The sequence below is a fragment of the Pteropus alecto genome, unplaced genomic scaffold, assembly GCF_000325575.1.
Source record: "Pteropus alecto unplaced genomic scaffold, ASM32557v1 scaffold81, whole genome shotgun sequence".
Classification (NCBI taxonomy): Eukaryota; Metazoa; Chordata; class Mammalia; order Chiroptera; family Pteropodidae; genus Pteropus; species Pteropus alecto.
The window spans coordinates 7,248,397-7,264,889 of NW_006433378.1; the positions used below are offsets into that span (position 1 = coordinate 7,248,397).

Here is a 16,493-nt window from a genome sequence, read left to right on the forward strand (position 1 = left end):
ACCTGATGCCATTAAGGTAAGTATTTTGTCATTCTAGATAACATTAAGTTAATGTTAAAATATTAATTTCCTTGTTTTGCCTCCAGAAGTACTATATCTTTTTTAAAAATCATATCTGCCCATAGTTTCTCATATAGAAATCTACATATTTTTTTTCTTTTCTATCGTAACTGAGGGTTGTAATGCCCTAAAATCAAGAGCAGCTCACTGAAAGTGCTTCTTAGCAAGGGAGAAGAGATAACATTAAGTTAATGTTAAAATATTAATTTCCTTGTTTTGCCTCCAGAAGTACTATATCTTTTTTAAAAATCATATCTGCCCATAGTTTCTCATATAGAAATCTACATATTTTTTTTCTTTTCTATCGTAACTGAGGGTTGTAATGCCCTAAAATCAAGAGCAGCTCACTGAAAGTGCTTCTTAGCAAGGGAGAAGCAATCTTTTTTCCTCTGTCTTACACATTGGTTCTTAATAAATGCATTATTGATAGTTAAGTTTTATAATGATAGCAAAAGAGAAATTTCACTGACTATTCATATAATAATTGTAGGTAAAACCAGATGGTTAGTAATTTGTTGATAAATTATTTTAAAGTAACATTAGCCTACTTCTGGAGTAGATTCATTGACTATTTCTTCACATCTCCAAATATAAAGAGCTGTATCGTGAAAATGAGTATTGCTTACAGCACAAGCTGAAATTGCTCTTAATCATGTTAGTAGCTTTAGAGAGATTAAGATACATTAACATGTTTTGCAATTTGAAGTAAACAAAATGTTTTAACAAAAATATTTTTTGATTAATTTTTTTAAATTACAAAGTAGAAACATTTAAATTGCTGAATACTTCCATTTTGAAATTGTGGAATATTTATTATAATTTTATTTTTACAGCTTTGCAAAAAACTCGGTGGCTCGTGTATTACAGCACTGGATGGTTATTATGTGGAGTCCATTATTTGTGTGTTTATTGGATTTGTTTGGTGGTTCTTTCTTGGTCCAAAATTTAAAAAGTTACAGGACGAAGGACCATCTTCATGGAAGTGCAAAAGAAACAATTAATGCATTCACTACTGGATATTCTAAGAAAGGTAACTATAGTTTAGTTTTAATTCAGAGACTCTGATAATCAGTGCATAGGAGTATACAATATTGTTTTAAACAAGGAAATTATTAATATAAAATGCCAAATGGTTAAAAAAATAGAGACTTCTCCATATATTTGATTTTTCCTTGCCTTGTTGATGTATTTAAAGTTTACTTAAAGTCAGGAAATGGATTCTAAAACATTTCTTGCCTTGTTATTTGATTTATATCTTTTTAATTTACTAACAAAAGTATGTTTTAAACTGCAATGCAGTAGTCATGGGTGGTAACCATGCAGTCAAGTATTGTTATCAGTTCCTATCATTGAGCTGTATTTAAAATTTTGATAAAATATATTAAATGGAACAGAGCTTGATATTTGGGTACTAACTACAGCTAGTCTGACCTGTTGGAAGTTAAATCTTATTTTGAATTGCAAATTAGTTAAATTCTATGTAGAATTTACTGAGAAGAGAATTTAGGCTACTGACTGAAATGCCATTTTAGTTGTTATTTTTCTGACCACAACCACATTGTACTAATGAATCTGTGTTTAAAAGACTATTTTAAATGTATTTCCTGCTTTTGTAAGCATTAAAGATTTATAAGAAGATTATTCAAACTATTTTTTTATAAAACGAAAGCTATGATTTTTAATTTATTGTTTCCCCTCTCCATCCTTTTTTGGAGGACATTTTGATTCCTTGTTAATGTTGACCCTAAAGCTTATGTATGTTTTTTGTCATAAGTGCTTCATGGCACACAGACATCTCATGAGGCGATCAAATTTACTGTTGTATGTATGTTCGTGGCAAAGTTTTGAAAATAAAAATTAAATGTTTTTCTTTAAGTAGTTATTTTTTATTACCAAGAGGGGGAAAAAAACAGTAAAGCTTTCAGATAAAGTGAAATTTAAGTGAATAATACCATAATTTTAAAAATTAATGCTTTAAGGAGACAAAAACATTTTGTGCCTTTGACAAATTAAATCATGTGGTGAAAGAATGTTTCTTCATTAAGCACTTTACTAGTAAGAAAAGATCTCACAATTTTTTTATACCAAATCAGGTACTATATTTCCACTTACTAGAACACAATCTTCTGTTTGTAAACTATAGTTTCCAGTAGAGGATTGCTATCCCAGAAGAATTAAGCTAAATTTCAGTATGTTAGCAATTTCTAACTATTACGTATACCTGGTAATAAAGTTCTCTGCATATTTTGTCTTGTATATTACTCCGTTTAAAGAAAAAGATTAAGTAGAGTCTTGACAATTTTATCTTTGTGGGAAAATATATACTAACTCCAGATTTTGTTAATTTTATAACATAGGTTGAATTTTAGAGTGGGTTTTTAATAAATAATGGAGGATAAAATGGGTGGGAGAAAATGGCACTCAGCATTTGAAGAAAGATAGAGGCAATGGCCTCTAGAACTCATGCATTGCCATTGGAAAACCTGTGTTGGGCACTGATGTCAGATCCTGAAGAATCACCTGGAAAATCATCCTAGAGGCAAAGAGGCTTCACCAAACACTAGACTACAGCACTTTGTCACATGGGTTGTCCAGTATCATGTATTATTATCAACATGTTTACTTGAATAAAGAAAAAACGCACTTAATTCTCATATGTGAAATGTATTTTGATTTTTAATTTTTGTATTAGGTAGCTCACATTGCCACAGTTACATTTTATTTCTTCTCCATTCATATTATTACAAATTATACATACTTTCAAAAATACTTTTAAGTCTATGAATTTATTTTAATCTTAGTAATCTTTCTGTTCTCTAGTTTTTTTTAAGTTGACAAATCTTTAATGACTGAAGTTTTAAAATATATTTTAAGCCTTTAACTATAAGGTGAAAGCCACGAATCGCATTTGCTCTATAAATAAACAATTCTTTTTAATTGTAGTCATTTGGTTATTTGGATACATATTTGTAATGTGTGCCCAAAATGATTTAATAGCTATGTGCAATTATATTGCATACATTGATTACTGATGGCATCTTAACAGATGATCTACTTGAATCTAAGGATATATGTTGTAAATCAATAGTACTAGAAAATACTACTTATTTTTGTGTGTGAGTATTTTTCTTTACTGATTGATCTCGATAAACTCTACCCTCAAGTATAACCATTAACTCCTCCTGTTAATGTATGTATTTACTGGCTAATATCAAATATGAACATATCCCTTTATAGCAATATTTCCATTTGCACATTGGTTGTAAATTGTATACATCTAATATGAGTTTGAAAAAATTCTTATAAGATTAAGACTAAAGGTCCCTCCTTTGCAAATATTTTAATTTTGCCTGATCAATCATAAAAAATTATTCAACACCTAAAATAGATTTCTCTATTTTTTTTTTTATATTGAACTATTGTAATCTAAACCTGCAATCTAAACTTACTGTTTGATTTCTTCCCTTTATTCCAAGGGATTTTATCCTAAATAGGTGTCAGTGGACTTGAAAGCCTTGAAAGCCCTGAATTGCTTGCAAAACTCTGGATATGTAATTTTTTGTTTTTTCTGGAAAGAGCTCTTAAAATCTTAAATGGGTTATGATCCAAAAAAGTGTAAAAGCCATGACCATATTGAAGATGGGCTGTAAATTGTAAACATAAATTTGAAGTAATAGTTGTAAAGCTAATTGTTTAAAGCATCCCGAAAACAATGTTAAAAAAAAAAAATCTGTGATGAAAACTGGAAAATATTGCATTTGTAGCACTGAACTTGAACCTTGAAGAGATTAGAGCAGATAAGATATTACTGATAGAAGAGGGACATAAATGTGAATTTTATCCCACAAAAGGTATCTTAGTCATTTCATCTTTTTTTTCTTATGAATAACTTGTATTTTGCCTTGTTAACAGAAACCCAAAAATGTATGTTGTTTTATATTAAATGGTGGAGATCATTATTTAATATAACACAAGACCAGATTTGTTTTTGCATTTCGGGGGATCATATCTTTTCATATAGTTGAAAGAATGAGAAAACTATTTAACACAGACCCTGCTAAAAGTAAAGAACCAGCTTTTTGGGAACATTCCATGCAGATTTCCAAAATGTATTTTACCTTGGTATTAGAGAAAGAAAGTAAACTTTAAAAAATAATTCCCTTAGAATTAAATTGATATGTTTAATATCCATTTTAGTTACAGAGGTGAGGGTGATATAATGCATCGTAACTACTGAGACTTTTTGTAAACCAGTGTCTTTGGTAGATGGTAAGGCATAATTTGATTTTCTGTTAGAAAACGTAAATGATCTATTACAGACCATGTTATTGTCCACTTCAGCTTAATCTCTGCCTGATTTGACAGTGCCAGATTTTTTAAATAATCACTATTTAGTTTGGGATTGAGAACCTTTCCATTTTCTACCTGTCAAAACTGCTATTAGAGTCTTCCATTTTACTTCTCTAAGTTGTTAGTAAGTTGGAATGGGCATGGAGAGCTAATAATCCTTACTAGGATTCTGTTTAGACGCAGTCCTGTATCAGGGCAGAATAGTTAATATACAGGACTCATGCCCTCTCCTTTAAGTAAACAGAAATTTTTATTTGATTGTTGGGTTATAAAGATTGCTTTTAAGAAGTTTTTTTTTTTTAATTGGGGGAGCAGTGGACATTTTGTAGGAGAAAATAGTTATATGTAGCAGAATGAAAATTTTATGATTAATCATAATTCATCTTTTAAAACAATTTTGCAAAGTGTATAATTAAAAAGATTATATTAAAATGTCAGCAATATTAATTTGTATTGTTTATATAAAGTCTCGAAGCACAGAAAAAGGTTGTTCCATTTTAATAATTTTTTATTATCAACATAGACGTTTTTCTAACAATTTTGTGTGAAGACTTATGATTTAATAGCACTATACAATCATAAGTCTCTAAAATTTAGTGCCCTAGTTGGTTATAATTAATCAGTCGCTATTGTAAAATATAAATACTAGGGCCTATTCTTATCGTCAGAATGACCTTAAATGTGGGGGAAAGTTTACTTTTTATAGACTTATAGTTAATGAAATTGAAATTTTTTATTGCATGCATCTATAAAATTAGGAAAATATAAAATGAGGGACAACATTTAATATTTTAAAAAGTTATTTTAGCATATTTAATAAATTGATAGATTACCACTGTCATGTTATATCTGTGTATCTATACTATTGGCCTCGGATATTGCCTTTGCTAGAGATAGTGTAAAATTGAAGAAAAAAAAAAAAGTGTCTCGTTGAGGTCTTTATGAAATCATTGCACTCATGTACAATTTTTAATTAAAAATGCACAGTGCAAAATCATTTCTGTTGGTATCATTTTTGAAAAATCTAGCATTAGCTTTGATAGCTTAAGCATTATTTAAGTGTTTTGGTATATGTGAAATGTTCATTTGGTTAATTTATTAAAAGATGTACATTAAAGCTTCATATTTATGCACTGTTTAAATATTTGGAGATATTTCAAATAAATTCTCCAGATTTTTACATAAGGAATTATTTAAATGCTCAAAACAAGTGTTTCACAATTGAGCTTTAAAAAAGTAAAACATTAATGAAATATTTTTGTTTTTAAGTAATAGATAAATTTACCTTCAAATCATTCATGTTAAAATTATACTAGATTGGCATTATATAATGAAAACCAAATACAGTAATTTCAAATCATGTATACTTACCACCAAACCTTTTTTTTTCTTTTCTTATGAAGCCAGGCTGACTTGATTGTATCCTCTACTAGTAAACTGGGCAAAAGGGAGAATAAGTGGAGGCACACTTTTCCTACAAGAAGAGATGATGTATAGATAGCTTGAGATTATAAAGAATTTCACCGAGAAACTATTACAAAATTTCTTATTTTTTATAATTTATTTATTTATTTATTTATTGAAGAAATTATTAAATTTTTCCCCCCATCTACCTCCCCCACTCCCTCAAAATTTCTTATTTTAAAAACATATTTGTATATTGGCTTCAGGTGTTACAATTTTGAAGAATTTCTTTAAAGGACAGTTTGGGACTATAGAGGAAATATTTTGTTTCTTCACAGTTAGAGCTTTGTGAGCCAGTTTTACTGAAGCTTGGGACCTGTGCTGAAAGAGAAGATTCAAAGTTAATTTGTGACTGAATTGATAGCGAGAAACCATCCAGAGTGTTTGCTAGGGTTGCCATAACGAAATAATAGAGACTAGGTGGCTTAAATAATGGGAATTTATTTTCTCACAGTTTTAGAAGCCCAAGATCAAGGTGGCAGCAGGTTTAGGATCTCCTGAGGTTTCTCCTTGGTTTGAAGACTCCCACATTTTTGCTGTGTCTTCATATGACCCTTTCTCTGTGCACACACATCCCTGGTGTGTCTTCCTCTTAAAAGGATACCAGTTCTATTGAATTAAGGCCCTACCCTGTGACTTCACTTAACCTTAATTACCTCCTTAAAAGCCCAATCTCCAAATGTGGTCATATTGGGGTTTCAGGCTTCAACATACGAATTTCAGAGGTGGCACAATTCAGTCCATAACAGATATTTGCTTCCCCAATATGTACATTTCAAGGGGGAATGAGACCTGGAACCATGGAGATACCTCTGGGTTGTAAATCTGGAGACATAAATCTTGTCTTCCCTCCTAAAACATATATTTACATACCAAAGGGTAAGAACCCAGGATCCTTCCCCTCCCCCCAAAATTCGTTTACATTAAGGAGATAAGATTCCTCTTCCTTTCTGTGGAAGAGAGGAGGGCTTGTGTACAGCTGTCCTATGTAGACACTAATTCCTGTTTTTGAATTCCTCATCTATGGTACAAACCCCAGTATATGTAGGCTCTTATCAGTCTGATTAGCTGTTATAGTTCTGGTTCGCAGCAGTCACCACACAAGTGAGAATTGGGAAACCAGTGTGTTTATTATAAGTAATTAATAATTAAATCTATCCCTGCTCCAGAAACTTCGTGTAAACTTTCAGTACAATGTGAATAACTTTACCTTGATGAACCTATTTTATCTAGTGTTTCTTGAAATCATATTCTGTTTAATTCATATTTTTGGGTTATATTATGATTAGAGGCTTAGAATAATGAAAACTAGGGTCTTTCAACCAAGAGTTCAGTCTCAAGTGATTAAATGTCTCTTTTTTATGTTTTCTCCTGGCTAAATGGGGCACATTATCCAAGTAGTTTAAGGTGATAAAAAAAAAAAAAAAAAAGTCCAATCCTGTGGGTAGAGGAAATTTAAATCTAGCATTTCAGTAATGAAGTGTGAGTTGACGTTAAAATTGGAAGGTTTATGTGAAGAAATCAGACCCTGTAAGTCAGGAAATGAAAATTATTATAAAAATAAAATCAACTCTGGGTTTTCAAAAAAATGGTAAAAACATTTCAGAATAACACTTTTCAGTTTTTTGAACATTTTTGTTTATTAGGTTAATACCTTGTGACGAAAGAAAAAGGAGGTTTTTTTTTTTTAAAGTTTATTTCTTTCCAGTCTTCAGAATTTAAAAATTGTTGATCAGATACTGCCTGCACTGTATGTGTATATAGTCAGAGTATGCAAAAGCTAAGTTTTTGCTGATTATAAGAAGTGATTTATTGGTGATTACCTTTTTCATTGACAATTTCTAATCAAATGAAATTGAAGGAGAGATCAGTAAGGCTTTCAGAGTAAATGGAGTCTAAATTAGAATGTTAGCATTGGAAAAGGAAAAGAGGAAATGGATTCCAGAGACTGTGAAAGTGAATTACAAGGACAACCAGTTGCTATAGGAAGCAAGGAAGGATATGATCTTTCAAGTGTAGATGATTGTAGGAAATGTGTGTGGAGGAGTAGCTTTGAAAGAGAAGGCAATTTTAGGGAGAAGGTGGTATTATAAGTAGGAAATAGGGACGGTTCAAAAAAATTTTATTAAGGAGTTGAGTCTTGAGCATTCTCTTGAGTTCAGTGAGTAAAACAATAATGAAGCCAATAAGGGTGCAAAGGAAAAAAGGGAGCAATCTGTAGGATAAAGTTCTGGAGAAGGTAGGATGAAGATAATAGTGACCTTTTAAAAAAATTAGCATTTATTATGTAACAAATTTAATAACTCTTCATTATTCCAGTCATGATAAAAATAAGAACAAAATTTAAGAGTTGGAATTTTGTTATATAAATTTTTATTTCTCCTGGTGAATATCAAAGTATTTTTTTGAGGTGCTAATTGCCTCTCAATCTAGAATTGTGCTACAGCCTTCTGATGGTGCTTCCTTACTCTCAATTCTTTCAAATTAGGGCTACACTCCTTACTACAAATATTATAGTTCTTCCAAAGTGCAATCAGAAATTATGAACTCTCTATAGAAGAAATTACTTCCCCTAAATGATAAAATCAGTAATCTTCATGTATGTGTACATGTATGTGCATGTACACACATGCGCACACACATTGTTTGGACATGTGTAATTTTAGAGAACAAAATTAAACTCCTCAAATAAGTCTGTTATACCAATCTCATTCTTACCAGTAAAAAAACCACTAATCTGCAATATTATATATTTGCATTGACCTGTGTTAAATAAGGGAGATCTTCAAAAATTATTTTTTAACATTTTATTATGGAAAAATTTAAACGCATATATAAGTACATAGGTAATATACACCCATACACGCTCTTACTTCTGACACCAATTGCAGAGTTTGAGGATTTTTAAGACCATCCTCAGCTGCAACAATTTACTAGAAGGACTTGAAACAGAATGTAGTGAAAGCTGTTATATTCATGGTTATGGTTATTACAGGGAAAGGATACAGATTAAAATCTGTCAAGGGAAGACATGTAATAGGCAAAGTCCAGCGAGGTTCTAAAACTGGAGATTCCGGTTGTCCTATTTGTGTGGATTCACGGATAGCATTAATCCCTCCCAGCAATGATGTGTGTTAATATGAATGGAGTATTGCCAATCACGAAAGCTAATTACAGCCTTGGTGTCCAGAGCTTTTCTTGGGAATTTATGGTTGACTGTCCACATAACTGAACTCAGTCTCTGGCCTCTGTGGAGGTCAATCTGATACTATGAGACTCAAGGTCCCTTTAAGAGTAAATAAAAGGTAAAAAAGAAACTGAAGGGTGAGGAAATTCAAATAAAAAGACAGAAAATGTTGGACATAAAGATAACAAAATTTTGAGATGGGGTTAGTTAGACTAGTTTTCTGACTTTCTTAGTTAACTATAGCCTTGTTAGTCTCGTGGATGTGAGTCCCCTTGGAATTCAAAGCTAAATAGTTTGAGGGCCCATTTCTCAGGTGCAAGTCTTAGATGTTGGGATGCCCAAGGTGGGTTTCAACCCTTCATTCCTCAGGGAGAAGCTCTAGGCTTTGAGTTCCCTGGGTCGCTGCACCAGGGGTGGGGTTTATGGCAAGATTGTGTCTCAGCCTTTTCTATTGGCTTCGATGTGGGTTTTTTCTTGTTTGCCTGATGAGTAAGAGTTACTCAGCTCGTTTTGGTTTTTTTTTTTCCCCAGAGAAAATTGTTCCATATGCAGCTGTAGATTCAGTATGTCTGCAGGAGGAGTTGATTCAGAGTCTTCCTCTGTTGCCATCTTGAACTAGAATCCTTCTTGTGGTTTTAATTTGCATTTCCCTAGTGGCTAGTGATTTTGAACATCTATTCTTCCTCCAATACCACAATTCCTATCGCTTTGGTGAAGGTGGTAGGTATCCTGTGGGCTCTTCCAGAAAATGTATTCAGAGAGTGGGTTCTCCAGTTTTATGTAGTAACCCCTTTCTAAAATTCCAATCTTTCTTTCGATCCATTTGTCAGTATTGCCACAGCAGTTCTAACACCTCCACCTCATTTACTATGGGCTGCCATTGTGTCATTACTTTAAAGAACCATCCCACTTGTGTAGTAAGATTGGCCCACCGTGTCCTTCTCAGAGTGTCCACTAGCCATATATTCTGCTTCCAGGTCTGACACCTATAAGATTCACCCCCACAAGAGTTTTCCTAGTCCCTGCTGGTACATTAAAGCCTTGCTCCCTAATTTTCTCCATGAATAAGGTAGTTCATGGGCCTGGTATATTTCCACTCAATTATGCTGAGACTGACTTTGTTACTGGCTGGGAAGCAATGAGTAGAGGTTGAGGCTTTTGCTACACCAAATAAGCTGAAGTTACAAGGAAACAGAAACTGATAGGCAAAAACTATGAGGCAGATAACAGAGCCATTGAATTTCCTGTGTTTCTACAACAATACATGTTTATGTTTGTAGTCCCGGCAAAATTATTACTAGCACTTTTGTACACCGAAAAATGTGCTGGTTTTGATCTTAAGTTGTCTGGTCACCCTACTGATAGAGAAGAGGGCAAGGAAGCCAATTTCATAGCGGGAAGGAAAGAAAGTATAAATGGAAGAAGAGGAAAAGGCAAGGTGTGGAGAGTGGAGCGTTAGGACAAGAGTCATAAATCCCTGATGATGTGATTCCTAAAGCTTTGCTGGGGCCGTTTTCCAGTGTCTGAGTCTCAGTGGTGCTAGAATTCCTAGTATGATAATTTTGTGAGATTCCTTTCTCTCTTCTACTCCATACACTAATGCTGGTAGTGTTATAGACAAAGCAAATCTCTGCATTTTTGGCCAAAAAAAGAGCTCAACTAAAATAAGTATTACCCTACCACAAAGGCTAAAATAAGAGATATATGTTAATATATTTTAGATTTTGTCCATATGTCACTGTAATGACCTGCCAGAAATTCCTTACATAGATTTAATTGCCAGATTAATGTCCTGAAGTGACAGTAAACTGCATGTAAGTTTAATAATGCTAAGAGTGTAGTGATACTCCCAGGAGGCAAACATTTCAGTTTTTCTATCCACCTTTCTAAATTCGGCTTATTACATGATGGAGTGAAATGGAAGAGCAGTGGACTACAAAGAGGACAATACTGTAAGAATATTTAGTTCCACACTTAGTGATATAAAGACTACAAGCTACATTACTCGCATATATTTATACATTATCATTATTATGTTGGTTAATCTCTTATAGTCTTTAATTCTTACTTTGACTCAACAAATTTATTATTTTTTCTGCAAAATGTAACTGAAAAGATGAAAAATTCCTTGACATGTCTGTCTATTTTAGAGGTTCATAATTTACTCAGCAAAAAAGGGCCATGAAAGTAAGAGGAAGCAAAGAGTAACTGTTTAGGAGAATGCTGTGGAAAGGAAGTTTTATCTTTTACGTGCTTCCTACATCCCTTCTGAGGGCAAATGGAGAGCCCCAGGCTTAGCAAATCAACTCTAGCGTTTTTTTTTTTTTAAGCTTAAGTGGCCATTTTTTGACCACTTAACCTTGTCATATGGACTCTAGCTGATTGTGCTGGTGGGTGAGTCCTCGACTGAAAGATATCCAATTTAGAGATTAGCTGTCAGTCCGGTAGGTGGGTTGGCATGAAAACGTTGCTTGATAAGGATGATAATGCCTGGATAAATCAGTTATTTTTTTTTTTAGAAAGTCATGTGGCAGAGATACCAAGTGTGTGTTGGTAGTGAAAGGAGAATAAGAACTATACAGCAAGGTGCAGACTGAGTTGCTGGAGATAGGTTAATAATACTATTCATAGGGATCAATGAACTTCTGCTCCTAAGGGGGCAGTGTTGGCGGCTAAATTCAGTAGAGCTATAGTAGATCCTGAATGTAGCCCAAATTCCATTCTAGATATAAGACCTAGCTATATTGCAATTTCTGATCATTGCCTGATAATTTGCTTGAGGTTCCAGGGATCCTAATTTCTACAAGTGTCGTTACACTATCCAAACTCTTCTCTCTACCCATTAAAAAAATAAAAAATAAAAAAAAATCAAGGTATAATTTACATAGAGTGCAAAAATCAGTTGGAATAGTATACAAAAACTTAGCTCCAATGTAGTTCTGTTCACTCTTCCCTCTTTTGTGCTATTATTGCCATACAAGTTTTATCTTTATATAAGTCCATCCACACAATTTTATGATTCTTGCTTTATAAAGTTGTCTTTTAAATCATATAAAAGAAAAGATTTATAAACAAAAATATATTTATACAGTATTTTATATTTTCCCATGTAGTTAGCTTTACTGGTACTCTTTAATTCTTTATGTGAATTCATGTTACTAGTTCTGCTCTCCCTAAAAGCTATGGGACTGAATTGGTCTGGAAGGAAATGGAAGGGAAGAAAATGAGGACAAACAAGAGGAGGGAGGACAGATGGAGATTTTGACGTATAGAGAATCAAAAAGCATATCTCTCAGCTAATATTTAACAAGATTCTCCTATTTATCAGGAACTGAACTATACCTGGCACGGACTGGCTATTCAGTCTTAGACACAGACATAGCAGAGAGACACAGTCCCTGACCTACAAGCTAGTGGAGAAGGAAGGGAATAAAAAGAAAGCCTATCTGTCAATCCATAAAATTACAAGTTAAATTTTATGTTGTGTATGGTGAGGACCTATTTGAGATACAGTGTTTAGAAAAGACCTCTGTGGATATGATACTTAAACAGATCTTTCAGCTTTATAGTGGTGGACTGGCGGGGAGAGTAAAAGGGAAGAGGGATCAGGGCATTCTAGGCAGAGGAAATATTAAGTGCAAAGCCTCTAAGGCAGGGATGCACTTGGCATGTGTGAAGAGCAAAGAGGTCAGTGTGCTCAGTATGCTGGAGGCATAATGAATGAAGTAGGAAGTAGGAAAGAAAAGCTTGGAGAGATAACCAGGGCCTCGATTATGCAGCACCTTGTACATGAGCCTGAGTCGACGTTACTTGAAGCATAATGGAAAGCCATTAAAGCAGAGGTAATAAACTGAAAGTCTCTAGTCTCTGCCTTGAGACATATTCTATGCTCAGCACAGTGTTTTGCCAAGTTCATTTTAATTTCAAAACAAGGTGATTTCATATAAAAAGTCTAGATTTTCAGCTTCTCATGAAAAAAGCTGAAGATCTCTCCATAGTAGACTAACTGCTTGGTGCAGTTTAGGTATAATTCACTGTTGGGGTTTTGCAAGTGCAAAGGAGGCAGAGTGGAACTGCAATCGAGGCTATTTTCAAGGGAGTGACTGTAATGCTAAACATGGAGTCTTCGCTGGATAAGATGGTGCGGAGTTAATTCAGAACATAGCCTCTCTATGTACTCAGAAAACAGATGGCTGCCTGGTCAGCAGCCATAAGGAAGGCAGTAAACAAAAGGCTCTTGGCAGTGCTGGCTCCCAAGGACGTTATCTGCTCCTGTAACCAAGCAGCACATCTTGCTCCCATCAGCCTGAGAAGGCGGCTGCTTCCCCAATGAGATAACCCCTCCCTCTGCCTGTGCATGTAAAACATTGCTTGCTCTTGGCCAGCAGCAGCTTTTGCAGCTCTGACTAGCTGCCATCCGAGTTCCCCTGCTTCGTGAGTAATAAACAGCATGGCTCACCCTTCTGGTCCTCCTGATGATTTTTTCGGAATATCCAAAGCCTGGGTGCAAGTTCTGGGCCTGGAGCTCCTGTATTATGGATGGGAAATGAAATGAGAGGGGACTGATGAACAGGACATGGTTCAGTAGATTAGTCATTTTAATGAGTTCAAAGAATTATTGCTATGAGGGGCATTTTCACAAGTGAACCGAAGGACGGGAGATTGTGGTGTGAGAGTAGGGCATTAGGACTATGATTATGGATGTACTAATTCATGGTGAAGACAAGATCTAGAGTATAACCATAGGATTGGATGACTAAGGTGGGGTAGAGGAAAGTCATTGGGCATGAGACAGTCAACCAATTGCAAGATCAGAATAATGACAGGAATTGAGATGAAGGAAAAGATTTTAAGTTAGATGCTCAACTCTTCAGTGAATAGGAGAAAGTGACCAGGAGATCAATCACAAGACAGCCTTTTTGATCACTCCTGCCAGACCTGAAGAGGGAGAGGGAGAGGGTAATAATTTGGGGAGCAAGGAGGTTATGACCTCTCCTCCTGATCCTGAAGTACTTAGGTGTTTTTAGACATCTCAGGCTGCTATAACAAATTACCATAGACTGGGTAGTTTAAACAACAGATGTTTATATGTCACAATTTTGGACGCTGGGAAGTCCAAGATCAAGATGCCAGCACATTTGGTTTTTGCTGGGAGCTCCTTCCTGTTTTGCAGACTGCTACCTTTTCCGTGTGCTCACATGGTAGAAGGAGAAGCAGCTCTGATCTTTCTTCTTCTTATAAAGACACTAATTCCATCACAGGGGCTCTACTCTCATGACCTCACCTAATCACCCTCCAAAGAACTCATCTCCTAACTACCATCACATTGAGAGTTAGAATTTGAACATATGAATTTTGGGGGGAACACAAACATTTAGTCCATAACAATGGGTATGCTAGAAAAAGGGAATGGTTGACTTTGAACATGGAAATCAAGGCTAGAAACGGGTGTTTCATGAGGGGTCTCCATTAAATACTCAAGGGAAGAGCAGTGAATTGAAGTGTGGCTTTTTGTGTATAACCCAAAAAGCATAAGCATAAGCAGCATATCCAGTGAGTCCTCAAAGATCAGTAAAAAGGAGTAGGGTCCCTTGGTGGAGCTATCCCAGGAGAATATTAAATCTCTGATTAATCTGCAGAAATCCTGGGGCAGGCACTACACTTTCTACATCAGTGGTCAGTGGGACAATGCTAACCTATTACTGAGGACGCTTTGAAAAATCTGGAAGACTTAGAGACAACCCAGGTGGCTGATAATAGGAGTATATAAAAAAGAATTTGGGACGGAAAGTAGGAAAAATGGACTGAGTTGGCTTTAAGTTGAACAGTGAGAGTAAGTGCAGAAAGAGGTAAAAGATAAAGGACATTGAAAAGCAAAAGCAGCAGAATTGGGCATATAGTTAATTGCCCATGAAGAAATTGTTTTTCCTTTTATTAACTTTTATTCACAGTTTATTAATATACAGAACTTATGGTTTATTTAAAATAATGATTAAAGATTTTGGTTGTAGCTTGTCTTTTTAATTAGATTTTTCTCATCATTTTGGTTGCACCTTCACTGGAAACTTTTAGGGATTTATGTGATTTAGCCAATTGCCTTTATGGGAGGCACCGTTGTGATTAAAGAGCACAGAATGAGCCAACTGGCTGAGCTGCCTCTCAGTACAACATCCCCACTCACCACTTCTTGGCTGGGTGACATTGGCTACTGGCGTACCTCCTCTTTAAAATCGGGATTAATAATATTGTTTACCTCATAAAGTTGCTTTGAGGATCAAGGGAGTTAATATGTGAAAAGTATTTAGAACAGTGCCTGGTCCATAGTAAGCAAGATCTAAATGTTAGCTATTGTTATTTACTTTCTATTAGCAACTATACTGAGGCAAAACATTTCGTGAAGGGACTACTCATTATATGTGTTAGGAAAACAATATACTCTATGTCTTCTAAAGATAATATATGCATAAGGTAAAAAAAAAAAGAATCAAACAATATACCTGCATTGCCCAATATGGCAGTCACTAGCCATAAGTGACTATGTAAATTAACTAAAATTAATAAAATTAAAAATTTAGTTCCTCAGTTGCACTCACTATATTTCAGGCACACAAAAGCCACATGTGGCTATTAACTGTGAAACTGGACAGTGCAGATATATAGAACATTTCCATCATTGCAAAATTTTAAAATGTTCTGTTAGAGCTGACAGTGAAACCTCCCTCCCATTCCTACCCCTAATCCCTCTTCCTAGGGACTATCACTGTTATAGGTTTCCCGCAGACCTTTTCATGGTTCCGAGACACACACACACACACACGCACATTTTTACACAAATGTTACCATATCATTTGCATTGTCCTGTGCCTCATTTTTGTTTGTTTTTACATATACTAACTGTACTGTTCTTTTTTTTAATTGAGATTAATTGGCATATAACACTGTATTAGTTTTAGGTATACAAAAATGATTTGATGTATGTATATATGCAAAATGATTACCATGCGTTAACAGCCACGTATTGATTTCTATGATAAGCTCTCTACATTTTAATCAATTAACAGTTCGAAGATTTAGAGCACCTGATATAGGCTTACAAAACTGCGAAAGCTTTAAAGCACAGATCAAACATAACATGCATTTTTTTTGTACTTGGGAGGAGGTGGAAGAATGAACTACTTCAATTTCCTTTCTTGCATGGCACAAGTGGCACTCACACCGCGGCTGGGTTAACGGAAGTCACAAACTGATCGTCTTCCCACCAGCCCGGCTGAGAACTCCTTCAGTCCCCATTCCTGCCCCACAGGGATCTCCCACGCTGTGAGAACCCCCTACAAATGTTGAAGGGTCATCGTTAACATGCCTCATGACGGGTTGGGAGACCCGCAAACAGGCGACTCTAGGAGCGAATGGAGGTCAAGGCTACCTCCAGGCG

At 34.8% G+C, this 16,493-nt stretch overlaps 1 protein-coding gene across 1 annotated transcript in view; it reads left to right on the top strand.

The window, feature by feature from the left end:
• The window catches only part of SLC33A1 (solute carrier family 33 member 1), a 20,586-nt gene extending 17,863 nt beyond the window's left edge, over window positions 1-2,723 (top strand). Inside the window, exons 6-7 of the mRNA XM_015586479.2 lie at window positions 4-16; window positions 894-2,723. Of these exons, the coding sequence (XP_015441965.1) occupies window positions 4-16; window positions 894-1,061 (181 nt within the window). The 3' untranslated portion in view covers window positions 1,062-2,723. The remainder of the gene's footprint in view (window positions 1-3; window positions 17-893) is intronic.
• Window positions 2,724-16,493: the final 13,770 nt, after the last annotated feature.